Source organism: Panicum virgatum, chromosome 5N (assembly GCF_016808335.1).
Source record: "Panicum virgatum strain AP13 chromosome 5N, P.virgatum_v5, whole genome shotgun sequence".
Classification (NCBI taxonomy): Eukaryota; Viridiplantae; Streptophyta; class Magnoliopsida; order Poales; family Poaceae; genus Panicum; species Panicum virgatum.
Genome location: NC_053149.1, coordinates 53,915,264 through 53,941,874, shown reverse-complemented (window position 1 = coordinate 53,941,874; position 26,611 = coordinate 53,915,264). Strand labels below are relative to the sequence as shown.

At 48.8% G+C, this 26,611-nt stretch overlaps 1 protein-coding gene across 11 annotated transcripts in view; it reads left to right on the top strand.

Annotated features, from left to right (window-relative positions):
* Nucleotides 1–250: 250 nt before the first annotated feature.
* The window catches only part of LOC120675290 (myosin-11-like), a 37,909-nt gene continuing 11,548 nt past the window's right edge, over nt 251–26,611 (top strand). For 10 of the 11 annotated variants that reach the window (XR_005675285.1, XR_005675286.1, XM_039956424.1 and 7 more), the window contains exons 1-27: nt 251–1,067; nt 1,780–1,908; nt 3,819–3,959; nt 4,042–4,187; nt 4,292–4,448; nt 4,568–4,626; nt 5,622–5,781; nt 5,878–6,027; nt 6,137–6,273; nt 6,373–6,519; nt 6,594–6,695; nt 6,791–6,848; nt 6,933–7,034; nt 7,267–7,304; nt 15,952–16,078; nt 16,168–16,335; nt 16,728–16,859; nt 16,945–17,054; nt 17,135–17,195; nt 20,135–20,312; nt 20,412–20,617; nt 20,758–20,877; nt 20,949–21,047; nt 21,256–21,444; nt 21,672–21,811; nt 22,705–22,872; nt 23,095–23,262. Coding sequence is in view for 9 of the 11 variants with exons in the window: in XM_039956424.1 (XP_039812358.1) it covers nt 1,065–1,067; nt 1,780–1,908; nt 3,819–3,959; nt 4,042–4,187; nt 4,292–4,448; nt 4,568–4,626; nt 5,622–5,781; nt 5,878–6,027; nt 6,137–6,273; nt 6,373–6,519; nt 6,594–6,695; nt 6,791–6,848; nt 6,933–7,034; nt 7,267–7,304; nt 15,952–16,078; nt 16,168–16,335; nt 16,728–16,859; nt 16,945–17,054; nt 17,135–17,195; nt 20,135–20,312; nt 20,412–20,617; nt 20,758–20,877; nt 20,949–21,047; nt 21,256–21,444; nt 21,672–21,811; nt 22,705–22,872; nt 23,095–23,262 (3,395 nt within the window). In the remaining 2 variants the exon portion in view is untranslated. Of the gene's footprint in view, nt 1,068–1,779; nt 1,909–3,818; nt 3,960–4,041; nt 4,188–4,284; nt 4,449–4,567; nt 4,627–5,621; nt 5,782–5,877; nt 6,028–6,136; nt 6,274–6,372; nt 6,520–6,593; nt 6,696–6,790; nt 6,849–6,932; nt 7,035–7,266; nt 7,305–15,951; nt 16,079–16,167; nt 16,336–16,727; nt 16,860–16,944; nt 17,055–17,134; nt 17,196–20,134; nt 20,313–20,411; nt 20,618–20,757; nt 20,878–20,948; nt 21,048–21,255; nt 21,445–21,671; nt 21,812–22,704; nt 22,873–23,094; nt 23,263–26,611 lie in introns of those variants that run through there. The other variant, XM_039956420.1, reaches the window with a different exon arrangement.

Below are 26,611 nucleotides of genomic sequence, written 5' to 3'. Positions count from 1 at the left end.
TCATTATTTTTACCAAACATGAGGGAAAGTTTTCATGAATTTTTTCCCCTCCTAACCAAACAGCCCCCAGTCTCTGCCACCCTCGCCGAAAGCCATCGAGTTTGCTTTTTTTTTCCTCCCATCAAGAAATTCACCCAAAATGACGACTCGCAGCCTAACTTTCGGCCAGGTGGCCCCCGCGCCCTCCCGCAAGGCAGTTCACCCACCCCGTCTCTGCCCGGCTGTCCGCTCCACTCTGCCCCCCGCGCACATGTCAACACCCATCCGGGCCATCCCTAACCACCTGCCAACCCCGCCCCGTCAGAGCACTTTCCCCACGCTAACCACACCGGAAGCACGTTCAGAATTAAGCGACGGATCGCCGGCCGTGACCCGATTCTAAACTCGCGTCGGGTCCCCGATTCGTCTAATCCCTTCCGGTTCCACCACCACCGCCTTTCCTTCTTCCCCGTCGCCGTCGCGCTCGCCTTTGACCCCCCTCTCCCGTTCCTACGCGCACCGCCACCTTCCCCAAGCTTTCTCCGGCTTTTGGAAATGTCTCGCGCAGCCGCGCTGGTGCGCTCGTGGTGACGACCCCGATCGCACGTTGGCGCGAGCGGGCGGCACAGTTCCGTTCTGCCTCGCGCACCGAGATTATTCCCCCATTTTTTTTAATCGCGTGCGTGTTACATGACAGTGGCGCCCGGTTGGCTCTGCCTGGCTGTGGCTCCCTCACCCCCTCCTCCTCCCTCCTCTCTCTCTTCTCCTGTCGTGCCGCGGTCGCGTCGCCCTCCACCACCACCAGCCCACCCGCCTCCGCGTCGCTGCTGCTGCTGCCACCGTCGCGCGCCTCCACGCCCCCGCCCGCGAGCGCGCGCGCGCGCGTTCCCTTCCCGGGGCGGATCGCGCCGCCGCAGGGGCGATCGGCGATCGGCGAGCGCCCGAGGGGAGGAGATCGCCCGTCGGCGCCGCCGCTGCCGCCGCCGACCGTGCCGCGACTCCTCCCGTCCGGTCCCGTCGCAGCGCCTTAAACCGGGTCCGTCCCTCGAGGCAGGGCGGGTCGGCTCGATCGCCGCAGATGAGACATGGTGCGTGCCTGTCCCTGTTTGTTTGTCTTTTTGCTGGGATGCTGATGTGTCCGAGCGCGAGCTCGTCTGCTTCCGTTGGCGTCTGTTTTTGGCTGGGCTTGGGGGTGACTATCGTGTGCTTTTGCAACTCGAGTTTGGGGGAAAGTGAAGTGAGATTGGACTTGGCCTTTTGCACAATTTTGGAGGGTTCGATTTATTGAAGCGATGAATTGATTGAATTTCTCTGGTACATTTGTTGGATGAACTGAATTCTAGCTTCCTCGTGCGGGGCCGAAGTGTAGCCACAAGTATTTTATTTTTGCAGGCTGTTCGGATCATGTCAGAGTAGCTTGCTATGATAAGACTCTGGTTTAGAAAAAACTAATTATCTTTAATTCAGTACTCTTGGTATAGGAGTTGAATGAAGTGAAGTCTGTTCACTCCGGGGAACCAGCTGAACTGTATAAGGCCCTGTTTTGCTATGATAGTTTCAGGGCAGAATGCACATTGCTGGAATGGCTATATGTTACATGTGTTCAGACCTGGACTATTCTAAGTTAAAAAAAAACTGATGGATAGTTAGTATACATGTCGTCCTCTGTGAAATCCGCTGAACCTTTTGCAATTTTCTGCAGTGCATGTTGCAACATTTATATATACATGTATGCTAGTCTGATGATCTGCCTGGAATGCAACTTCACATGTTGAATTTGTCGCTTGTCACATTTTGCAGGCTTCAATGTTAAACATTGTTATAGGCTCTCATGTATGGGTGGAAGATAAAGATTTAGCCTGGGTTGATGGTGAGGTATCCAGAATCGATGGTCAAAATGCCCATGTTCGCACAACCAAGGGGGAGATGGTATGTGTTGTCATGCTGATGAAGTCTGCCATGTTCCTGTTCTGCTTGTTTCTGGGTTCTTCATGATTTCAGAGTTCAGTTTCTTGTTCAGAGTGCATTTACAACTTCCTTTACTATGTGTGCCATCGCTTGTCATTTTTATAGTGTTCATTCAAATATAGACCGATGCTGGCATCTAACCACAGATTATATTGCAAGACTGCTCTAATACATAGTGTGCCCTATGTTGGAAAAAAACTAGTGCCTTATGCATAGCCAGGAAAACTTTTAAAACATCGATGAATAATCTGACCGTTGCATATTGTGATGATATACCACTCACTAACACTTGAGTTTATGAGTTTTCTTCTCCCTTAAGTGTACCTTCTATCTTGTGATTCTTGCTTCCAACCATATATGTTAGGTCTGCAGTTTATAACCTATCTGGATTAGATGGATGAGAAACCAAGATTTAAAATCTGCAGTATGTGCAATCTCACGTGCATGTAAATCACGAGCACAGGGAGTCATACCCTTGCGCCTCCACCATCAGACCAAGAGGTGGTTCTCGAGCATTGGGCATATTGTCGGTAGACTGCTTGCGAAGTATTGAACGTTTGACAATTGTCAACACCTAACGGCGTCTTACTAGAATATGTCTTGCATCAACCCTTTTTAATCTGTTTTTCGTTTTTCAATTATCATAGACAAGGAATTTTCTTGGTAATGAAAAGCAAACTTCATCTCTATGCTTGTGCTGTTTATAAATATAAAAGGTGCAGGATTATTTGAATCTCTTCTGTCCTGTTTTTTCTTGCATGATTTCTGAAAATTATGGTTTGTTATGGCTGCAGCAGTGGATAAACGATAGACCTTTAGCGTAGCTTTAAAAATAAGCCTGTAATTTATAGATTTGATTGGCTTCCTTACCTTCGAGTTAATTTGTTTCCAGGTTTGTTAGCTAATAGATTAGGAACGAACTGATTATACTAGTTTGTTAGAGGGCAGCTGTTTGCAATCTGCTGATCACATTTTTGAGATTAAATGAAAATAGACCAAGAAACACACTACGACACATACCTCCCCCTCATGTTTCTCCCTGTCCCCCTGAACTCCTCTGTAGTCTGTCCATTAATTGCTCTCCTTCTTCAGTGACACTCTACCACAAGTTCTCACCTTCGGCTTCCCTCCAATGAATGTTTACCGAATTAGCTACCATAACAAATTTGCACAAATGGAGTAGCTAATCATCTGTTTGGTGAATATCCCTGCCCACCACCAACTACTTTATTTTTTTTGTGTGATTGTTGAACCCTTCTCTTTCTTCCTTAGAATGAAACTCCAGGTGGTCAGACCTCTATGCAATCTATCCTTAGGAGTAAACAAAATTCTTGAAAGTGGTCGGTCTCTACCCCACCGCATACCTTGGCTTCTTTCCCGGAGCAGTTAGACACTAACCTGTATTATTGTATAGACCATCTTTTTCTGGGCAAGACATGTGCAAAGATCTGGCAACTTCAGTTCAGCACTAAGAAAATATACACATGTGATTCAGAACACTGCCATGTGTACACTGAGGAATGTAAATGTGCTACTCCCTTTGTTCTGCTATATTTTTCCATAGCACACCATGTGCACAGATCAAGAAAAACACAATGTGAAATGACCATCCGTGCCCCTATTAGATGTCATAACACAACAGCTGCTCTTCTATTGAAGCATTTATTAGGGGTAGTGAGTGGCAATACTGCAATAAGTGCACCATTGGTATTCTCAGTGGGCAAACATTGTGGAACGGATGGAGTAGCATTCAATTTATAACACAACATTGATGCCAATGATGTGCCATGATTTCCCTATACTGTTACTGCTTTACTCGAAGTTTTCTTTTTGTCTCATGAAATTGGTTATGGTTTTGCTTGTGTAACCAGGTTGCAAAGATATCAGATATTCACCCTAAAGACACAGAAGCACCACCTGATGGAGTGGATGACATGACAAGGTTGTCATACTTGCATGAGCCTGGAGTTCTGGATAACCTAGCTGTCAGATATGCAAAAAATATCATTTATGTGAGTGATTATTCGTTAAATTGTGGAAGCACAATTATTACACGAGTCAACTTTCTCTAATTCTCTTCTCTTGAGTTCCCAGACCTACACTGGCAGCATTCTGATTGCAATAAATCCATTCCAAAGGCTGCCTAATCTAGTTGATGCCCGTACTATGGAAAAATACAAAGGTGCAAATCTAGGTGACCTAGATCCTCACGTATTTGCAATAGCTGACGTCTCTTACAGGTGAATGTTTATACTACTACCATCAAATGTTATTCATCAACTGCCTAGTGGAGGTAGCCCTATATTGATGGTACCATTTTGCGTTCATTTGAATAAGGAAACAGGCAAATGATAAATGAAGGAAAGAGTAACTCCATTTTGGTCAGCGGTGAAAGTGGTGCTGGTAAGACTGAAACTACAAAATTGTTGATGAGATATCTTGCATTCCTGGGAGGGCGATCTGGAACAGGAGAAAGGACAGTTGAACAGCAGGTTTTAGAAGTAAGTTTGAAAATTTTGTGAGTCAACATTTCTTGGTGATGAAAGCAAACGTTATATGATAGTCTTGTCAAACTAATCATTCCTAGCTATTGTTTCCATTGCTTATGTTTCGGATCCAGTCTAATCCAGTCCTTGAAGCTTTTGGGAATGCGAAAACCGTTCGGAACAACAACTCAAGGTGATTCCTCATTGACATCATAATATATATGGAACTTAGAAGATGTTCAACATATCTTGTTGTACACCTAAAGTACAAAATATTGATGGTATAACACCAATAATCTGAAAATACAAAACCTTCATGATAGTACCTACTGTCTTGCATAACTGAGGGTATGGCCAAATTGCAATATTTGTAGCAGCTTCATCTTGTGGGTGAGTTGGTTAGTGTATGAACTAGATGTCAGCCTGGCTTTGTGATCTAGGCCAAATATCTTATTATCATGAACTATATCAGAGTCAAATATCTTATGTTGGAGACAATTTGAAGGAAATCAATTTGCTGCCTCCTTGAGACATGTGAGTCCTTGCTGTCAGCCTGGCTTTGTGATCTAGGCATGCGAGGGAGGGTTAAAGTATACTACCTACCTTTTCTCAGCAGCTAATTCATTTATTTAATAAGTATCAAATTAACCAATGGTATGACCCACCTTTTGTTAAGGCATGGAACACCATAAACGAAAATTATGACAAGGGGGGCAATATTTCAATATTAGACCTCAATTTGAAAGCTTTGTAGCAACTGTTTAGTTTGGAGGTACATAATATCTAACTCAGAACAGTTACAGCAAGTCGGCAATTGACAGAAAAGGCTGAGCTCATCTGGTTTTGGCAGATTAAACAAAAGAAAAAGCCTGCTGGTAGAACCTTAGGAAATCTTGTAGCAGCTCTAGTGAAAACCAAACTTTAAATTTATGTGGCATATGAAACCTTTTTCTGGTCACTGAAGTTACTAGCCAAACAAGCCTGTTGATAGAAGTAATAATAATAGTAATTTTGAGAAAAAACTATAGCCATTACAAACTCTGTGTGAGGTCAAAATATTTGTAGGATTTTTTGTAGGTCACTATAATATAGAAGGATAATTATATAAACTATATCATTTATCTTCTCGTACTTGCTCATACTATGGTACTAACTCACTTGTTAACCTTTTCTGTCCATGTGGTGAAGTCGATTTGGTAAATTTGTTGAAATCCAGTTTGACAAGAGCGGAAAGATATCTGGTGCTGCCATTAGGACTTACTTGCTCGAGAGATCTCGAGTCTGCCAAATTAATAGCCCCGAAAGAAACTACCATTGCTTTTACTTCCTGTGTGCAGCACCATCTGAGGTATTTTTTTTCCCAATCTTGATGTAACTATTTATTTCAGATCTTCTAACCAAGCTGTTACTTGTGCCATTCTCTATGCAAAATTTATGGTTGCAGGATCTTAAGAAGTATAAGCTTGGGGACCCATCTTCATTTCACTATCTCAACCAATCAACTTGCATTAAAGTTGATGGGATCAATGATGCTGAGGAATATCTATCAACAAGAAATGCAATGGATACTGTTGGCATCACTGAGCAAGAACAGGTTTGAAATTCCTCCTCTTTAAGTTCAGTAACAAATTGTTTGTTCAATGTTGATAAAGGAGCTATACATTAAGTAATTTCTTTTTCTCAAATGGCATGACTATCTACAGGAAGCTATATTCCGCGTTGTTGCTGCGGTGCTTCATCTTGGAAACATAAATTTTGCAAAAGGGAGAGAGGTCGATTCATCTGTAATAAAGGATGAAAAATCTAGATTCCATCTTAATACAGCAGGAGAGCTCTTAATGTACGACTGATGTTTTTCCATTCTTCGCTTCTCTTCGTAACTTTAATGTTATATATTACATGTCCATAATCCACGTTATACTTGGAATGGTCATTACAGGTGTGATTGCGGGAAGTTGGAGAATGCCTTGATAAATAGGGAAATTAATACACCAGAAGGAGTAATTACGACTACAGTTGGTCCGAGTTCTGCTACTATTAGCCGGGATGGTTTAGCAAAGCAGATATACTCTCGATTATTTGACTGGTAATGGACTTGGCAATTTATTCCTTACTAATTATGTAGTTGTTTTCTAATTACATAGACTTATATTATTGCAGGCTTGTAAACAGAATAAATGCATCAATAGGGCAAGACCCAGACTCGAACAAACTGATTGGGGTACTTGATATATATGGCTTTGAAAGTTTTAAAACTAACAGGTAAGCAATTAGTTCGAGAAGGAACATTAAATTTGTTGCTGTGAAAGACCTTTCTGAGGGGTGCTTACCCTCCTTGTATGTGACTGCTATAACAGTTTCGAACAACTATGCATCAATTTTACCAATGAAAAACTCCAGCAACATTTTAATCAGGTATTGTGGAACTCATATTTTCAGTAGAACTTTTCTTTTTCTTGCTTGCATGAGTCAATTAATGCCCGATGCTTGTTTCGGTAGAATGTCTTCAAAATGGAACAAGAGGAATACACAAGGGAGCAGATTAATTGGAGTTACATAGAGTTTGTGGACAATCAAGATGTACTTGACTTGATTGAAAAGGTATGAGTTGGTTACTATATAAGATGCAGTGCCTTGTGGTTACTAAGGTATTGGTCTATTAAGCTTTGTCTATCCCACCCTAGCTATATTGCATAGTTTAGCTACAATGGCCTACACACATGATGACAGTAATCAACAAACTTGTGTTCTTGACTTCTTGTTCATTATTATCTATCTCCACCTATTATCCTTTTATATTCTCATGTTCAGCTATCATTTTATCTATGTCCAGAAACCAGGTGGCATTATTGCACTTCTTGATGAAGCCTGGTGAGTTTAATTGTTTCATATTTTCCTCTGACCAGCCTATTGCTGTGCTTATCTATGCATGATGGAGAGTGATGGAGAGAATAGTGGCTTGTATTCCTCCAACCCTAGAAGGGTGGGTATATATAATTCTTATACATGGGCCTCTAGACACATGAGCTCAATATACACCAACACCCCCCGCAGTCTGAACTACCGGCATAGCGGTGTTCAAGACTGGACAATAAGAAAGCCAACACCCCCCCGCAGTCTGAACAACCGGCGCAGCGGTGTTCAAAACTGGACAAGAAGAGAGTACAAAGGGCTAATACCCCCCGCAGCCACAACTAGTCACCGGCTACGTTGAGGTTGGAGCGAAACTCCGAGAAGGTCGAGGAGGGCAACCCCTTGGTGAAGATGTCAGCAAACTGGGAGGTAGTCGGGACATGGAGTACCCGAACATCGCCGACGGTGACTCTGTCGCGCACGAAGTACAGGTCAATCTCCACATGTTTCGTCTGCTGATGCTGGACGGGGTTGGTGGAGAGAGACACGGCGCTGACGTTGTCGCAGTAGACGAGCGTGCTCTTGGCGAGCGGGCTGTGGAGCTCCGCCAAGAGCTGTCGTAGCCAGGACGCCTCCGCCACGCCGTTAGCAACAGTCCGGTACTCCGCCTCAGCACTAGAGCGGGAGACAACTGGCTGCCGCTTGGACGACCAGGAGAACAGGTTGCCGCCCAAGAAGACAGCGTTGTCGGAAGAGGAGCGACGAGTGTCCGGGCAGCCAGCCCAGTCAGCGTCGGTGTAGACCACCAGCTCAGCAGAGGACGAGCGGTGAAGCTCCAGGCCGAGGTCCACTGTGCCACGGACGTAGCGGAGGAGACGCTTCAGCGCAGCAAGGTGTGACTCCCGGGGATCATGCATATGGAGACAGACCTACTGGACAGCGTAGGTGAGGTCCGGCCTGGTGAAAGTGAGGGACTACAAGGCTCCAGCAAGACTCCGGTAGGCAGTAGGATCAGCCACCGGATCACCCAGACCAGCAGACAGCTTCGCCTGAGTGTCGACAGGAGTGGAGCAGGGCTTGCAATCAGTCATCCCAGCCCGCTCCAGGATATCAAGTGCGTACTGCCGCTGGTGAAGAAGAAGACTAGACGGGCGAGGCTCAACAGTGATGCCCAAGAAGTGGTGGAGCTGACCAAGATCCTTCATAGCGAACTCCTGCTGCAGAGAGGAGATGACACTCTGAAGTAACTGCTGACTGGAGGCTGTGAGCACAATGTCATCGACATAGAGCAGCAGATATGCCACCTCATCATCCCCACGGCGGTAGACGAAGAGAGACGTGTCCGACTTGGCCTCGGTGAACCCCAATGTCAGCAAGAACGTGGCGAACCGAGAGTACCAAGCCCGAGGAGCCTGTTTCAGACCATAGAGAGACTTGTTGAGCCGGCAGACCATATCCGGACGACTCGAGTCCACAAATCCTGCTGGCCGAGAGTAGTAGACAGTCTCTGACAGAGTGCCGTGAAGAAACACATTCTTCACGTCTAGCTGGTGCACAGGCCAAGAGCGTGAGAGCGCAAGCGAGAGGACTGTGCGCACCGTAGCGGGCTTCACCACTGGACTGAAGGTCTCATCATAGTCCACACCAGGCCGCTGGGTGAACCCCCGGAGAACCCAGCGAGCCTTGTAGCGCTCCAGTGTGCCGTCAGCCCGACGCTTATGCGTCCAGATCCACTTGTCAGTCACCACATTGCAACCAGACGGACGCGGCACGAGGTCCCACGTCTGGTTGGCGAGGAGAGCCGCGTACTCCTCTTCCATCGCGCGACGCCAGTGAGGATCCGCCATGGCGTCGCGGACATTGGAGGGTAACGGAGAGACCCGCGGCTCTCCCTAGGTGGTGGAGAGAGTCGCGGTCTGAGACGCCATCCGTCGAGTCACCATGGGATGGATATGCCGAGGATCCCGATGGATGACTGGCGGGTGGTACACCTCCGGCTCGGCTCGAAAGGGAGCCGGAGGAGGCGTCGCAGGAGACTCCGGAGCAGGAGGCGGCGCTGGTGTCGACGACGAACGACGCTGGTACACCTGCACCGGCTCAGCGTACCGCTGCGGCGCCGGGGTCGGCGCCGAGCGACGCCGGTACACCTGCACCGGCTGAGCGTACCGCACAGGTGCATAGAAAGGCACCGGGGCCGCGCGTGGCGCAGCGGGAGACACCGGGTCCGCGCGCGGCACGACCGGAGGTCCGGGGGCCGCGCCTGGCGCGACCGCGGGCACCGGGGCTGCGCTCGGCGCAGGAGGGATCACCGGAAGCGGTGTCGGTGTGCCGGGAAAACCTGCAGGAAAAGGACATACAGGTAACGGTGACTGAACCACCGGGTCAGTCGGAAACAAAGACCCCAGCTCGGGGTCAGGAGAAGGTGTGGAGATGGAGTAGGAGAAATTCGACTCGTCAAAAACGACGTGTCGGGAGATCAGAACGCGGCGAGCGGTGAGGTCAAAGCATCGGTAGCCCTTGTGGTCAGTGGAGTACCCGAGGAAAACACAACGAGTTGAGCGGGGCGCCAGCTTGGGAGAAGCGGTGGCGGAGGTGTTAGGGTAACATGCACACCCGAAGACCCGAAGGTGGTCGTAGCGAGGAGTGGTACCGAAGAGAGCGTGGTGTGGAGTGGGAGCAGGAGAAGCAGTGGACGGAAGGCGGTTGAGCAGGTAGGTGGCGGTATGGAGGCTCTCAGCCCAGAAGCGCGGCGGCAGAGAAGCCTGGATCAGAAGGGTGTGCACGACGTCATTCGTCGTGCGAATCATCCGCTCAGCCTTGCCGTTCTGAGGAGTGGTATACCGACAAGACATATGCAACTGAACACCCCGAGACAGGAAGAAGGACAGGGAGGTTGAGTTAACGAACTCCCACCCGTTGTCACACTGGACGGCCTTAACGGTGAGGCCGAACTGAGTGGACACCCAGACAAAGAAGAGGAGGGTGGGGAAGGTCTCAGACTTGGCGCGTAAAGGGAAAGTCCAAGAGTAATGAGAAAAATCATCAACAATGACCAGATAATATTTATAGCCAGACATGCTGAGTATAGGAGATGTCCACAGGTCATAGTGAATCAGATCAAAAGCATGCACAGCATGCGAAGAAGAAGAAGAAAACGGAAATCTAACATGACGACCTAACTGGCACGCATGACAGAGGTGCTCAGCAGGAGCCCTAGTACATGGAACCTCGGTACTACGGCTGAGTTGAGCCAAATCGTCGCGGCCGGGGTGACCAAGCCGGCGGTGCCAGGTGGTGGAAGAAGGCGTCACGGCAAAAGCAGTAGACGAAGAAGCCGTAGGCGAGGCAGCGGAAGCAGGAAGCCGAAGAGTGTAAAGGGGCCCCGGGCTGTCACATCGGAGGAGCGGACGCTGGGAAGCCGAATCCTTCACAGTAAGACCAGAGGAGTCAAATTCGATAGAACATGAGTTGTCAGCAGTAAACTGGCGAATAGAAAGAAGGTTGTGAACCATTTGAGGAGCAACTAGAACATTAGGAAGACGAGGAGCAGAACCCACGGCGGTGACTGGAAGGCAAGACCCATCACCAACCATGATAGAAAAAGGACAAGAGGGGTGTGGGGGTCGGACAGAAGAGAGGATACCGGCATCAGGAGTGGTGTGGAACGAGGCACCCGAGTCGGCGATCCACTCGGTGCTGGCCGGCGGTGTCAATCCCATGGTGCTAAAGGACTGCGCCAGAGCGGCCTGGTCTCACCCCCAGGCCAGGTCAGCTGGTGGGCTGAGCGGGCGGGGTCCAGGACGGCGCGAAGAGTGGAGCAGCGCCAGTGAACATGGCCGCCGGCTGGAGCTGAGGACGAGGCCGCCCTCCCGGACCCTGGAACGGCCACATCGAGATGCGCCCTGACCATGGGTTGCTGAAGGATGGCCAGTGCGTACTTCCAGGGGCAGGGGCGGGAGCGGGAGCCGGAGCCGGAGTCGGCTCGCCCCGACGGCCCCCTCCGGTACCGGTACCTCCAGAAGCAGGGCCACCGATGCCACCACCACCACCACGTCCCCCCTCCCCCACCGGCGATGTCCACGGCCCCCACTCCTCCGGTCTGCCCGGCGGGAGCAGCACCAAGGAGGGAGGTGGCAGGAGCAGCGGAGGAGGCCGGTGGAGCAGCAACGAGCGCGGCGGGTGTGGGCGAAGACGATCCGGGCGCGAGACCCCTGGTGTTCTCCTCGAGGGCGAGGTCGTCCCGGACCTGCAGGAAGGTGGGGAAGGGCCTCTGGCAAGCGATCCAGCTCTTCAGGTGGTCGTAGGTGCTGCTCAGGCCTCGCAGGACATTGAGCACCAAGACCCGATCGGACACCGGATCCCCGAGGTCGTGAAGAGCATCTGCCATGCTCTTCATCCGCCGGCAGTACTCACCGACGGAGAGGTCCCCCTGCACGAAGGTGCGGAAAGTGGCGTCGAGCTGGAGGGCGCGGTACTCGGCGTTGCCGAGGAACTGCCCCTCGAGCGCCACCCAGGCCTGTCGCGCGGTGCCGTCGTGGGTCCTGACGAGGTCCTGAAGATCTAGGGAGATGGTCCCGAAGATCCAGGACATGGCGACGCTGTCGAGGTGCAGCCACGCCACGTCCCGCGCCTCGATCGGCGAGTCGACGAGGACGTGGTCGTCGAGGGCGTAGCGACGGAGGGTGAGGAGGACCTGGTCCCGCCAGCGGCCGTAGGAGGAGGACGCGGGGTCGAGGAGGATGGAGACCAGGGCCCTGATGTTCGGGACGCCGGCGGCCTGGAGGTGGAGCTGGGCGACCATGGGGTCGGTTGGGTCGTATCGGGCTCCAGATCCAGCGGGCGCGGCCTGGCGGGAGGAAGAGGCACCGGGCTCGGGGTCGACGAGCAGCTGGCCGGAGGAGATGCGGAGGAAGCGCTCCGCCTCGGCGACCCGTAGAGCGGAGGCGTCGGTCGCGGCGCGCTTGCGCTCCCAGGCGAGGGCAGCCACACGGACCCGCTCCTGGGCCGCCGAAGCCTCCGACTTGGCGGCGAGGAGGGCCGCGGCGAGAGTGGCGTCGACCTGCTGCCCGCGGAGGGCGGCGGCGGAGAGCGGCGCATCCGCGGGCGACATCCCACGGCCAGGCCATGCGAGATTGGCGGCGGCGGCGGCGGCGGGCTGCTTGCCCGCTGCGACAGCAGCGCGGTGGGCCAGAGTGACGGCAGCGGCGGCGGCAGCCGGATCGGCGCCCGCAGCCTGCATCGCGGCCTGCAGGGCAGTCGGATCGACGCCCGCGGCCTGCAGCACGGCCTGCAGGGCAGCCAGATCGGTGGCGGCGGCGGCCAGGGGGCCCTGCACCGGCGGCTGGCCTGCACGGGCGGATCCGCGCCGGGCAGCGGCCCCGCCTGCAGCGGCGGCGGCGGCGGCCGGATCGAGCTGGGCCAGCAATTTGTCCACCAAGTCATGGGTGAAACAGCCCATCTATCATGTATTGAATCTGGGTCATTGAATTGTTCTGAACAAGTTGAGAACCTTGAGTATTCTTCTTTCACTTTAGCCAATTCTTGTGGTATGCGAAAGAACTTCTTGAAGCAAGTCATCCTCATTTGAGATACTTCAGTATCCTTGTGGGGTGGGACTCGGCCAATACCTTCTTCAAGCCACTTCTTGCAGTAATATCTACAATTGACAATTTGACATTAAATTTAGACAAATAATCAATCTGGGTTGTACTTTACAAATGTAGTTATTTAGATTGTTAGTTTGTTACCTTGGATTGAGTGAATGAGCCAAACAATGAAGTGGATTATTGCCTTTTGTCCACCTTGCAATCAATATGTCATGAATAACCATGTAAAGGTCTGACACCTCATCTAATTCAAGGCCCTCATATTGATATATCGCCTTCTTCACTCTTTCAATCATTGAATCCCACATCTCATAGATTAAGTGAAGACATGGTGTGTCGGTGTCCGCCAAACGTATCATTTTATATATAGGATTTCTGATCCTAAGAATGTATTCCACATTGCCCCACCACACATCACTAAGGATTTTTTCCTTTACAACTTGGGCAGTTGGAGCATCATCTTTGTAAATGTTCCATTTGTCACTAATCACCATGTGTTGGAGAGCTGTCTTTATCTCAACAAACCGTTTTAACATACAAACAACTGATGCAAATCTTGTTTCAGCAATAGAAAGTAGCTTTAAATGGCTGAATTCATTGAACATTGAAAGACGCATGCCATGATTCATTATGAAATTCTTGATCATGGTAGCATCAGATTTAACATTGTGTATAAATTCAAGTTGATTCTAAACAAATAGGTCCTCATCAGAAGGTTCCCTTGGAACTTTAGGCTCACATATACTTTTCATAGCAAGATTGAGAGTATGCACAACACAAGGTGTCCAAAATATGTTATCATATTCAGCTTCTATTAAAAGACCCGCACCTTTGCAATTGGCGGCATTATCCGTGATGATTTGCACCACATTTTGGCGGCCAACTTCATCAATAACACCCCTCAACTTCTCAGCAATATATTCTTTTGTCTTGACTTGTCCTTCACAGTTGTCAGCCCTCAAGAAAATAGGTGCTTTCTCAGAAACAACAATGAAGTTGATGATTGGCCTTCTCCTAGGATCTGATCAACCATCAGAACAGATTGTAACACCTTTCTCTGGCCATGTGCTCTTTGTACTATCCAACAGAGACTCTATGTGTCTTCTTTCCTGCTTGAGCAGTGACTCTCTGGCTCTATTAAACCCAGAAATCATGTAATTTTGCAAGTTGTGGCTGCATGCAAATGCAAAAGCTTCTCTAAGATAGGGATTTCTTAGAAAATTAAAAGATACCCCTCCAGAATAAATTGCTCTAACAATTAAAGCATCCAAGTGTTTGCGATCTGCTAGTGCCCAAGATTTCTCCAAAGCTGAAAGAGGTCCCCTCTTGTTCTTCTTGTTTAAATTGCTTGAAGAAGGTGCAGGAGCTGTTGGCAATGAAACAGTTCGTGCCTTTTGCCTTTCAACTAGCTCTTTACACCTTGCAACTTCATTTCTCATCTGACTAAACATTTCAAATGTAACATTTGGACATGTAGCAATCCCCTTCCCTTTCTTTTGCAGCAAATGTAATTCCACCCTAGTGCAGCTACTGCTTTTCTGGAAAGGACAATAGTTGCATTTCCATAGAACATTTCCACCACCAGGTTTAGCCTTCTCCAAAATGGTGACGTGATTCCAAAGTGGAGCCTTAATATCAGTTGGTCTTGTTTCAGTTTTTGTATGCTCAGACAAAGATGGTGTACTACCACTACCAGGAGCAGCACTGGTACTGCCACTAGCCCTACTCAGATTTGGAGATGCCATTTACTGGATCAAATCAAGAAATCGACTAATCAAAAAGGGGAAATGGGAATCAAGCAACAAGAAGAGTAGATTGAGATTTGGAGATGCCATTTACTGGATAAAATCATGAAATCGACTAATCAAAAAGGGGAAATGGGAATCAAGCAACAAGAAGAGTAGATCGAGAAGAAAAGGCCTCACCGGAGTTCGGACTTTGCAGATCGGTGCCGGGCGCCAACTTCCTTCTCGCTGCGGGCTTGGCCGCCGCCCGCCGGTCTTGCTGCTAGTCGCCGCCTCGCCGGGGGGAGGAGCTTCTCGAGGGGCTGCGTCTCGTCGCCGGTGGCTCGTCGCTGGCGGGCGGCCAACCTCCCCCTGCTGCGTCGCCCTCGTGCGTGCGGACAGACGGAGTGGCGGCGCGTTCTATTTTGTAGGGCATCGGGGAGTCCAGGGGGTAGGATGGATATGGGCCGTATCCCACCCTCCGAAACGTACCGGAGAGCCAGTTTCCAGGCCGATTCGCTCGGGGAGACGCCGATACGCCGCGGATCCGCATCCGGAGCGTATCCCCCGCGTATCCGTCTCGGATACGTATCCGACACGGATACGTGGTCCCCTGCACGTATCGGGGTAACAGAGGCCACCAGGGCGGCCGCAGCAGATCCGCACCCCGCGGCGGCCGGGATGGTGGCTCCCGCGGCGGCGGCGGCCCCTGCAGCCCTCGCGACGGCGGCGTAGGGCGGCTGAGCGGCCCAGGCGCCGGCGGGAGAGCTCAGATCCGGCGCCGACTGCAGGGCAGGGGAGGAGAGGTAGGGGAAGGAGGAGAGGGGAGGGAAGGGAGGCGACGCCGGCTGCCGGCCAGCCATGGTGGCGGCGGCGGCTGGGAGGAGGGAGGAGAGGAGAGGAGAGGAGCTTAACCTAGGCTAATGATATCTTGATGGAGAGAATAGTGGCTTGTATTCCTCCAATCCTAGAAGGGTGGGTATATATAATTCCTATACATGAGCCTCTAGATGGGCCTCTATATACATGGGCTCAATATACACCAACAGAGAGTACTAAAATTATTTTGATACTTTAAGTAGGATTTTTTTTTTTTGAGTTTGGCGCATTTCCAGATCCTAGTTTCCATATTTTGTTAAATTGAACACCCAGTTTGCGATTCCAAATTAATTGTTCACACATTAATCAAGGATGCACATTCTTGCACTTATTTTGTGAATACATGTGTTACCCTCTTCTGTGCTCATATATATTGACGAGCATGTTTCTTGCATTAATTTCATGAATAGTATCTAACAACAGTTACCCTCTTCTGTGCTGATATGTATTCACCAGCATGTTTCCAAAGTCCACACATGAGACATTATCTCAAAAGCTGTATGAAAAGTTCAAGAACCACAAAAGGTTTACCAAACCAAAGCTTTCTCGGACTGCTTTTACAATTCAACATTATGCTGGAGATGTAAGTATTTCGCACTATAACACCCGTCCTGTCGTTCAGTTTTCATGTTTTTGCCAGAGTAAGATTACTTTCCTTTTTTGTTTCCCCAGGTAACATACCAATCTGATCAATTCCTGGACAAGAACAAAGACTACGTGGTAGCAGAGCATCAAGAATTACTTAATGCTTCTAAGTGCCCTTTTGTATCAGGGTTATTTCCACCAGCAACAGAAGAGAACACAAAATCATCAAAATCCTCAATCGCAACTCGCTTTAAGGTAACATTTATTTTCCCAATATTTTCTGCCATCAATGAGGAGTTACACCAGTGGTCTATTGCCGGGGCTCGAGGAGTGTCATACCTCCTCGCCTTGGGTGCTCATGTGATTTAGGTCCTATGGGTATAGCTGGTCAGGTCTCACCCCTTTTCTAATCTGTTGGTAACAGTTTATTAGGTGTTCTATGTAAGGGCGTGATACAAGCCCCTAATTGTATCACCTGGGGTTTCTACCCCTCCTTTTCTTCTTAATATATTGATGCACAGCTCTCCTGCACGTTCGAGGAAAAAAAAAGAATGGAGATCTGATGACATTTACTTTGCTGTATTCTTATGAAAGCTTTGGTGTACATGTCATTGTTGCTGTATTTGATTTCTGAATGCAATTTACAGATGCAACTTCACGAGCTTATGGAGACTTTGAGCTCAACGGAGCCACATTACATCAGATGTATAAAGCCAAATAGTGTTCTTAAGCCTGCTATTTTTGAGAACACTAATGTTTTGCAGCAGCTTCGATGCTCGGTAAGGAAACTGTCGCATACATTTTGCCAAATTTCTAGATGCTTATTTTATGGTGCGGTTCGCTGATGATTTTCCATCCTAATAGGGTGTTCTTGAAGCCATTAGAATCAGCTGTGCTGGTTATCCCACAAGGAAACTATTCCATGATTTTCTACATCGCTTTCGTGTTCTTGCTCCTGAAATTCTGAAAGAGAAGTGAGTATGATTGTTCTACAATGAAATGCCCCCCTTTTCCAATTTTATCGTGTAATTATGACCATGTTCTTTTCTGATAGAAATGATGAAAAAGTCGCCTGTCAAAAGATTTTGGACAAAATAGGACTACAAGGTTATCAGGTGAAGCACACTTTACTGACCAAACTCCTCAGCATGTACCAAATATTGACATGTTTCTCCTCTTCACAACTTTCATACACACAAAAAAGAAAGGGCATACGAACAAAAGAGGTGTAAATGGCACACAACTCGGAACGATGTTCCATAAAATAAATCCGAGTATACCGAGAGTGATCATCAATAAAATAATGTAATATTTATGACCAACCTTGGTGGCAAAAGGTGTAGGACCCCATACATCTGAATGAATAAGATCAAAAGGTCTAGCTGAATGAGATGTACTAGAGGAATATGGAAGTTGTATCTATTTGCAAAGTTTACACCCCTTACACTGAAAGCTAGAATCAATAGATGTTTGACCTAGACAACCACTAGTTATTAAGGTTGACAAGCGAGACCCACATAGATGACCCAGACGATGATGCCACTTGGTGAAGGATGAGGTAGATGATGCAACGGACGACACATGAGCGGTAGAGCCAGCGGTAGAGGGAAGACTCAAGGTGTCCAAAATGTAGAGGTTAGAGGAACATCTACGGCGATGGCTAGTCCCAATGACAGTCCCGCTTCGACGATCCTAAACAAAACAAGATGAATCATCAAATCCAATGAAACAGTTCTGATCTGTAATTTGGCCTACTGAAAGGAGATTCATGGACAACTGAGGTACAAGAGAAACATTAGGTACAATAAAGTGTGCAGTAGAAAGTGAATCCTGATGAGTGATAGAACAAGTAACATCAGCTGTCTGAACAGAAGCGCCATCATGGATAGTTTTGCAATCAACCAACTGAGATGAATCAGAAGTCACGTGAAAAGAAGCACCAGAATCAAGGACCCAAGAAGACTGAGAAGCACCAACAGGTGAGGCAGCAGCAATAGACACAGAGCCCCTAGGAGTGGCAATCGTACCACGACCACGAGCAGCACGACGAGCACGATAATTAGGTAGCTTCTCCGGATACTTGCTGAAACAATTCTCTGAACAATGCTCACAGGGTGTAGACGAACCACTAGCGGATGTACTAGCCTTCTGAGCAGCTGCAAGAACACTGTAAGGTGCTATCACCGGAGGAGCAGGTGACAAGGAACGACGTCGAGTCTCTTTAGCAATCAATGAGGCCAACACATCTGAAATAGATGGAGTGGGAGATGTATTAAGAAGCTGCGCACGAACAGGCTCAAATTCAGACCTTAATCCCATAACAAATTGATACATCAGGAACTGCTCAATGAACTTGGTCTTCTTAGAACACCCATCACATGCTGTGGTAGATGGAGGAACCATGGACAGAACTAGTCCCATGGATCGATCAAAGGCATTATAATAGTCATCAATGGTCATGTCATCTTGCTGAAGTCCACGAAGACCTTGCATCAAAGTGTGCAGATGAGCACCACTGACATGAACAAATCTTTTCTTTAAATAATCCCACATCTCCTTGGCAGTCTGCCAAGGCGCAAGACTCATCATGAAAGATGGCTTAACACTAGTGACTATGGCAGTCTTAACCCTGCCATCATCATTAATCCAAGTAGTGACTGTACTAGCATTAGAATTATCTGCCATAGCAACAGGTGCAGTGCCAGTAAGATGTGAAGCCAGACCATAACCACCTAGCACTGTCTGAGTGCAAAAATCCCATTCTCTGTAGTTGTGACCATCAAACTGCAGTGGAATTTGAATGGCACTAGGATGCGACATGTTGAAGAAAAACTGAGACAGAGAGCAGATGTCACCGTGAGGAGGCAACAGAGGACCCCAGTGCAGGCAAAATCACCACAGCAGCAGACGGTGAGGCTCAGATCGAAGCAGACAGTGAGGCCCAAATCAAATCCGCGAGGCGCAACAGGGGATGGGCGAGTAGAGGAGACCCCTTGGCGTGCGACGACCCGAGCGGATGGCAACAGGGGGAGGCCGCGACGGGCGGCCATGGAGGACGACGGCGGGCGGCGAACGGAGAGGAAAGACGAGTTGCGACGGGCAGCTCCCCTCTCGACTCCAGCAGCCGGATCCGCGACGGGCGGATGGACGCGTGGGCGACAGCGCAACGGCGTGGATGGGAGCGTGAGGATGGACGGCGGCCGGCGGAAAAAAGAGCCGCGATGGCAGCGGAGGGGCGTAGCGACGGGCAGCCCGGAACGGGCCGTAATGGGCGCAGCGACTGGCGGCGGCCAGAGCTAGGGGTGGGGACGACGGTGCCGCACGTGCGGCGGTCGTAACGGGGTCGCGACAGCGGAAAAAAAAAACCCAGATCTTTAGGTGGGAATTAGATTAGGCTAATCCCAACCCTAAACCATGCTCTGATTCCATGTTACCTTTGATGATTGTTGTCAAGAGAGAATCTCCATTAGTCCCGACACACACACACACACACACACACACACACACACACACACACACACACACACACACACATATATATTGCCAGTGTATGGGCCTAGATGATATATGGGCTGTAACAGAGCTCACTTGAATGGTTACCGATTCACCACAAATAACTCATGAGGTTTTAATTATAGAATTGGTTCTTGGTGAGAGATCTTAAGGATTGGAATATATCTAAAGAGATAGCTTTGGATAGGAGCGCTTGGAGACTAGCTATCAATGTGCCTGAACTTTGAACTTAATTCTTTCGGGTTTCATCTCTAGCCTACCCCAACTTGCTTGGGAAAAAAGGCTATGTTGTTGTTGTTGTTTGTAATTGGTTCTTGGTGAGGTTTACTGTGGTTGGAGTGAGAGTGGTTTCAATAATGGCCACTGCCAGTCATTTGATGACCATTGTTTCACCTTTTTGTTTAGCTAATTTCTGTATACATTTGAGTCCCAAAAAGTTTTATGTCGTGTTGCTATTCTATAAAGTATCATATAAAATTGTATGCTTTAGAAGTTTATATACTCATTGCTCTCATACTGTAAAATACATTCTGAGCAACAGATAGGAAGAACTAAGGTATTCCTGAGGGCTGGTCAAATGGCTGAACTGGATGCTAGAAGAACAGAGATGCGAAATAATGCAGCAAGAGGTGTTCAGAGTCAATACCGGACTCACGTTGCTCGTGAGCAGTTCCTAGTACTACGAGACACATCTGTTTGTTTGCAGTCTTTTGTTAGAGGTAAAACCTCTCAGTATGGCCTTTGAAATAAAATGCATGCTCATAGAGGCACAGTGGAGCCTTGAATATATACTAAGATCATTTTTTTTTCGATTACAGCAAGATTGGCTTGTAAGCAACATGAATTCCTGAGGCAGCAAGCAGCAGCATTGAGAATTCAGAAAACCACCCGATGGTATTTTGCCTGGAAAACTTACTGCCAACTGCGCTTGTCAGCTGTTACATTGCAGGCAGGGGTAAGGGCCATGGCAGCTCGCAATGAGTTCAACTTCAGAAAGAGAAATAAAGCTTCAGTCCGTATCCAGGTAGTTTAGCATTTCTTATAGCAATTTACTACTGTTTTACTTATACTGCAGATGAGAATTTATCTCCTGTCATTATTATATGTTCTTGTACTCTTTTTTTCCATCTATTTGGACCATCACTATGCCATTTCCTGCTGCAGTCCCAATGGCGTTGCCACAGAGATTACTCAAATTATATGAAGTTGAAGAGAGCGGCACTAACGTATCAGTGTGCTTGGCGAAGAAGGGTTGCCAAGAAGGAGCTGAGGAAGCTGAGAATGGTACTTGAGCACTTGTTATGGTATTTCTGTAAGACTTATTCTAAGCTTGTTCTGGTTTGCATGTTTTCTAGGCAGCAAGAGATACACAAGCTCTAAAGGTGGCAAAAGAGAAACTTGAGGAACGTGTGGAAGAACTAACAAACCGCCTAGGACTGGAGAAGAAACTGAGGGTCAATACTTGGTCTTGATCCCATTGGAATTGTTTTGAATATCCCATTGGAATTGTTGAAAAATATTTAAATACTTGGGCTACACAAGCCTATTCTTTTAAACCTAGAAGTACACCAAGCATCCTATGCTGACACATTGTGCAACTGCACTTTTTATGCTTATAGACATAGCACCTATGGATCATACTCATGTATATTCAATTTACAGGATGATCTGGCGAAGTCCAAAGCAGAAGAAGTTTCCAAACTGAAGACTGCTCTTCGTGAGATGGAGCAGCGAGTAGAAGAAGTCAAAGCGATGCAGGAACAAGAATCAGCTAAAAAGGCTGTTGAAGAAGCTCTAGCTCAAGAAAGAGAAAAGATCAGTTTGTTGACTACTGAAATTGAGGGCCTCAAGGTATGGTCTTCACCCATGATATTACTGTTTTTCTACAAGCAGGAGTTAAACCAGGACTAGTCTTGTTCTGTTTTATCAAATGGATATTCTTAGTTTAATATACTCAGTATTATATTATCATACTCAATAGTATGTTATCATAGATTTACTTTAGAATTTAATTAAGTTGTAGCATGAACTTAGCACATTAGGCACTGTTCAGAATGTTGTGCATTCTATTGTTACAGGAGATGCTAGTAGCTGAACGAGAGGAGAATGATATAAGAAAGAAAGCACATGCTAATGCTCTGGAGATGAATGAAGAGTTGAATAAGAAAGTCAGTGATGCAGATGAAAAGATCAAGCAATTTAGTGATACTGTACAGAGGTTTGTTGCTCAATTTTCTTAACTTCATGACATTGGTTCTTGACTCTTTTACAGAGCTGGTCCAAATGCATTAAGTAATCACATTCTCTCAGTGTTGGAATGGAACTATTATAGCACTAATAGCAGTGGCAGCAGCCAAACATATCCACAATTCTAGTGGACTCCAATATTAGTAACTGCCGTGATCTGAACTTAAAAATGTCATTTATTGGAAAATATATCTTCTTACCTATCTTGAAGGGATGGTCCCTTGCCATTTTGTCTAAGGGAACTTTTTCCAGAAAAACAGGTGACTAGAGTTTCATAAATATTTCTGTGGTCAAAGCTTGAATGCAGCACTTGAAGACATGCATGCTCATGCATACAGTGGTAGAAGCGCATAAATTTTCCCATTTGCATATTATTTGACGTGGCAATATTTTTTTTCTCAAATGCGCATGAGATCTGTGTATCAAATGAAATAAGTACACACCCAATCCACCTCACAACAAATTAGAACATGCATGCCAAAGAATAACAACCCAACCAACACAGCATCTACACCTAGACATCCATTGAGACCAATTTCATGTGACAACTATAGTCAAATTTTATTTGCATGATGCACAATTTATTAATTTGGGACCAAAAACTGAACCAATCTGATTGTTGCAGATCTAGAATTTTCTTTGCAGGGGTAGTTCGTAATATATGTTGTGATTTTGAAACCATGGGTGTCTTGATAATTAATTTAAATAACTGGGGAGGCTTTGTTGTCATTCCTAGATTCACTCCTGTAGGTTCCAATTGCTCTGGAAACTGCTGCAGTTTCTTATTTTGATAGGTGGTAATAGTTATGCATTTTCTAGGCATCACATTACTCTGATAGTGCAAATTTTTCTTTATCTGCGCAGACTAGAAGGGACTATAAGAGAAGGAGAGGCCCTTTTGATAACCGAAAGAGAACAAAATGAAGCAGCTAGTGCTGCACTTGCTGAATCTCAAGCAAGAAACGAAGCACTGGTAAGCAAGCTTGAAGATGCTGTGAAACAAAATGATCTCCTCCGTGAAACTACTCAAAGGTTTGTGTGTTTTCCAGAAAATAACATGGTCAACTCTGTGAATTGTAGAATCATCGATAATCCCTAATTTGCATATTTTATAAGGTCGTAGATTTTTTTTAGAAATAAATATTAGTCCGAAAGCACATTGATAGAGATTGTTAGTTGTACAGATTTAATCTTCTTTTCATCCTTCCATATGTGTTCCATTTCCAATAGCTTGCTCCTCATTGTGGAATGCAGATTTGAAGAAGCCATGAAAACTCTGGAATCTTCACTAACTTTTGAGAAGCAACAACACGAGGCAAGTTTGGTAGAACTAGCTGAAGCACGAGAAAAAATTGAAGAACTTCAAAGAGAAGTTGGGGACACTGATGAAAACTCTACCCTGCTTCAGACTACTGTACAAAGGTTTTTCTTTTCTTCCCTTTGCAATATTCTAACCTCCTGGCGAAAGGGTGCCTAGCCGGATTGGTTAGGTGGCCTCAGTAGCACTCTCAGGTCCTGGATTCGACTCCCGGTGGGAGCGAATTTCAGGCTGAGGTTAAAAAAAATCCCCTCGCCTACTTACATGCCAAAGCACATGGAAATAGGTCCCGGCTCACCCCGGTCCGCTCTCACACGTGTTACGGTATGGGTTACGGCGCCCCTATGTAAGGGTGGTGTGACAGAGAATAATAGATGTATACCTCAAAACCCTAGAAGGGTGGGATATATAGATCATATACATGAGCTCAATATACTTCAACACCGCCCCGCAGTCTGAACTACCGGCGCAGCGGTGTTCAAGACTGGACAACAAGAAAGCTAACACCCCCCAGCAGTCTGAACTACCGACGCAGTGGTGTTCAAGACTGGACAAGAAGAGAGTACAAATAGAGTACAAAGGGCAAATAGCCCCCCTCCCGCGCAGCCACAACTAGGCACCGGCTACGTTGAGGCTGGATCGAAACTCCGAGAAGGTCGAGGAGGGCAGTCCCTTGGTGAAGATGTCAGCAAACTGGGAGGTAGTCGGGACATGGAGTACCCGAACATCGTCGATTGTGACTTTGTCGCGCACGAAGTGTAGGTCGATCTCCACGTGCTTCGTCCGCTGATGCTGGACGGGGTTGGTGGAGAGATACACGGCGCTGACGTTGTCGCAGTAGACGAGAGTGCTCTTGGCGAGCGGGCTGTGGAGCTCCGCCAAGAGCTGTCGTAGCCAGGATGCCTCCGTCACGCCGTTAGCGACAATTCAGTACTCCGCCTCGGCACTGCAGCGGGAGACAACCGGCTGCCGTTTGGACGACCAGGAGACCAGGTTGCCGCCCAGGTAGACGGCGTAGCCGGAAGTGGAGCGACGAGTGTCCGGGCAGCCAGCCCAGTTAGCGTCGGTGTAGACCACCAGCTCAGCAGAGGACGAGCGGTGAAGTACCAGGCCGAGGTCCACAGTGTCACGGACGTACTAGAGGAGACGCTTCAGCGCAGCAAGGTGTGACTCACGGGGATCATGCATATGGAGACAGACCTGCTAAACAGCGTAGGTGAGGTCCGGCCTGGTGAAGGTGAGGTACTGCAAAGCGCTGGCCAGACTCCGGTAGGCAGTAGGATCAGCCACCGGATCACCCAGATCAGCAGACAGCTTCGCCTGAGTGTCGACAGGAGTGGAGCAGGGTTTGCAATCAGTCATCCCAGCCCACTCCAGAATATCAAGTGCGTACTGCCGCTGGTGAAGGAGAAGACCAGACGGGCGAGGCTCAACAGTGATGCTCAAGAAGTGTTGGAGCTGACCGAGATCCTTCATAGCGAACTCCTACTGCAGAGAGGAGATGACTCTCTGAAGCAACTGCTGACTGGAGGCTGTGAGCACAATGTCATCGACATAGAGCAGCAGATATGCAGCCTCATCCCCACGGCGGTATAGACGAAGAGAGACGTGTCGGACTTGGCCTCGGTAAACCCCAATGTCAGCGAGAACGTGGCGAACCGAGAGTACCAAGCCCGAGGAGCCTGCTTCAGTCCATAGAGAGACTTGATGAGCCGGCAGACCATATCCGGACGACTCGAGTCCACAAATACCGCTGGCTGAGAGCAGTAGACAGTCTCTGAGAGAGTGCCGTGAAGAAACGCATTCTTCACGTCCAGTTGGTGCACAGGCCAGAAGCGCGAGAGCGCAAGCGAGAGGACCGTGCGCACCATAGCGGGCTTCACGGCTGGGCTAAAGGTCTCATCATAGTCCACACCAGGTCGCTGTGTGAACCCTCGGAGAACCCAGCGAGCCTTGTAGCGCTCCAGTGTGCCATCAGCCCGACGCTTATGCGTCCAGATCCACTTGCCAGTCACCACATTGCAACCAGACGGACGCGGCACGAGGTCCCACGTCTGGTTGGCAAGAACAGCCGCGTACTCCTCTTCCATCGCGCGACGCCAGTGAGGATCCGCCAAGGCGTCGCGGACAGAGGAGGGTACCGGAGAGACCCACGGCTCTCCCTCGGTGGCGGAGAGAGTCGCGGCCTGAGACGCCATCCGCCGAGTCACGATGGGATGGATATGCCGAGGATCCCGATGGATGACTGGCGGGTGGTACACCTCCGGTTCGGCTCGAGAGGGAGCCGGAGGAGGAGGTGGCGGCGACGGCTCCGGTGTCGGCGTCGCAGGAGCCTCCGGAGCAGGAGGCGGCGCCGGAGTCGACGCCGGTACACATGCATCGGCTGGGCGTACCGCACAGGTGCAGGGGAAGGCACCGGGCCCGCGCGTGGCGCAGCGGGAGACCGGGTCCGCGCGCTCCACGACCGGAGGTCCGGCGGCCGTGCGTGGCGCGACTATGGGCACCGGGGCCGCGCTCGACACAGCAGGGATCACCGGAAGCGGTGCTGGTGTGCATGGAAAACCTGCAGGAAAAGGACAGGCGGGTAACGGTGGCTGAACCACCGGGTCAGTCGGAAACAGAGACTCCAGCTCGGGGTCAGGAGAAGGTGAGGAGGAGGTGGAGTAGGGGAAATCCGACTCGTCAAAGACGACGTGTCGGGAGATCAGAATGCGGCGAGAGGTGAGGTCAAAGGATCGGTACCCCTTGTGGTCAGGGGAGTACCCGAGGAACACACAACGAGTCGAGCGGGACGCCAACTTGTGAGAAGCGGTGACGGAGGTGTTAGGGTAACACGCACACCCGAAGACCCGAAGGTGGTCGTAGCGAGGTGGGGTACCGAAGAGAGCGTGGTGTGGAGTGGGAGCAGGAGAAGCAGTGGATAGAAGACAGTTGAGCAGGTAGGTGGCGGTGTGGAGGCTCTCCGCCCAGAAGCGCGGGGGCAGAGAAGCCTGAATCAGAAGGGTGCGCACGACGTCGTTCGTCGTGCGAATCATCCGCTCGGCCTTGCCGTTTTGAGGAGAGGTATACGGACAAGACATACGCAGCTTAACACCCCGAGACAGGAAGGACCGGGAGGTGGAGTTATCGAACTCCCGCCCGTTGTCACACTGGACGGCCTTAACGGTGAGGCCGAACTGAGTGGACACCCAGGCAAAGAAGTGGAGGAGAGTGGGGAAGGTCTCAGACTTGGCGCGCAAAAGGAAAGTCCAAGAGTATTGAGAAAAATCATCAACAATGACCAGATAATATTTATAGCCAGACATGCTGAGTACAGGAGATGTCCACAGGTCACAGTGAATCAGATCAAAAGCATGCGCAGCATGCGAAGAAGAAGAAGAAAACGGAAGTCTAACATGACGACCTAACTGGCACGCATGACAGAGGTGCTCAGCAGGAGCCCTAGTACATGGA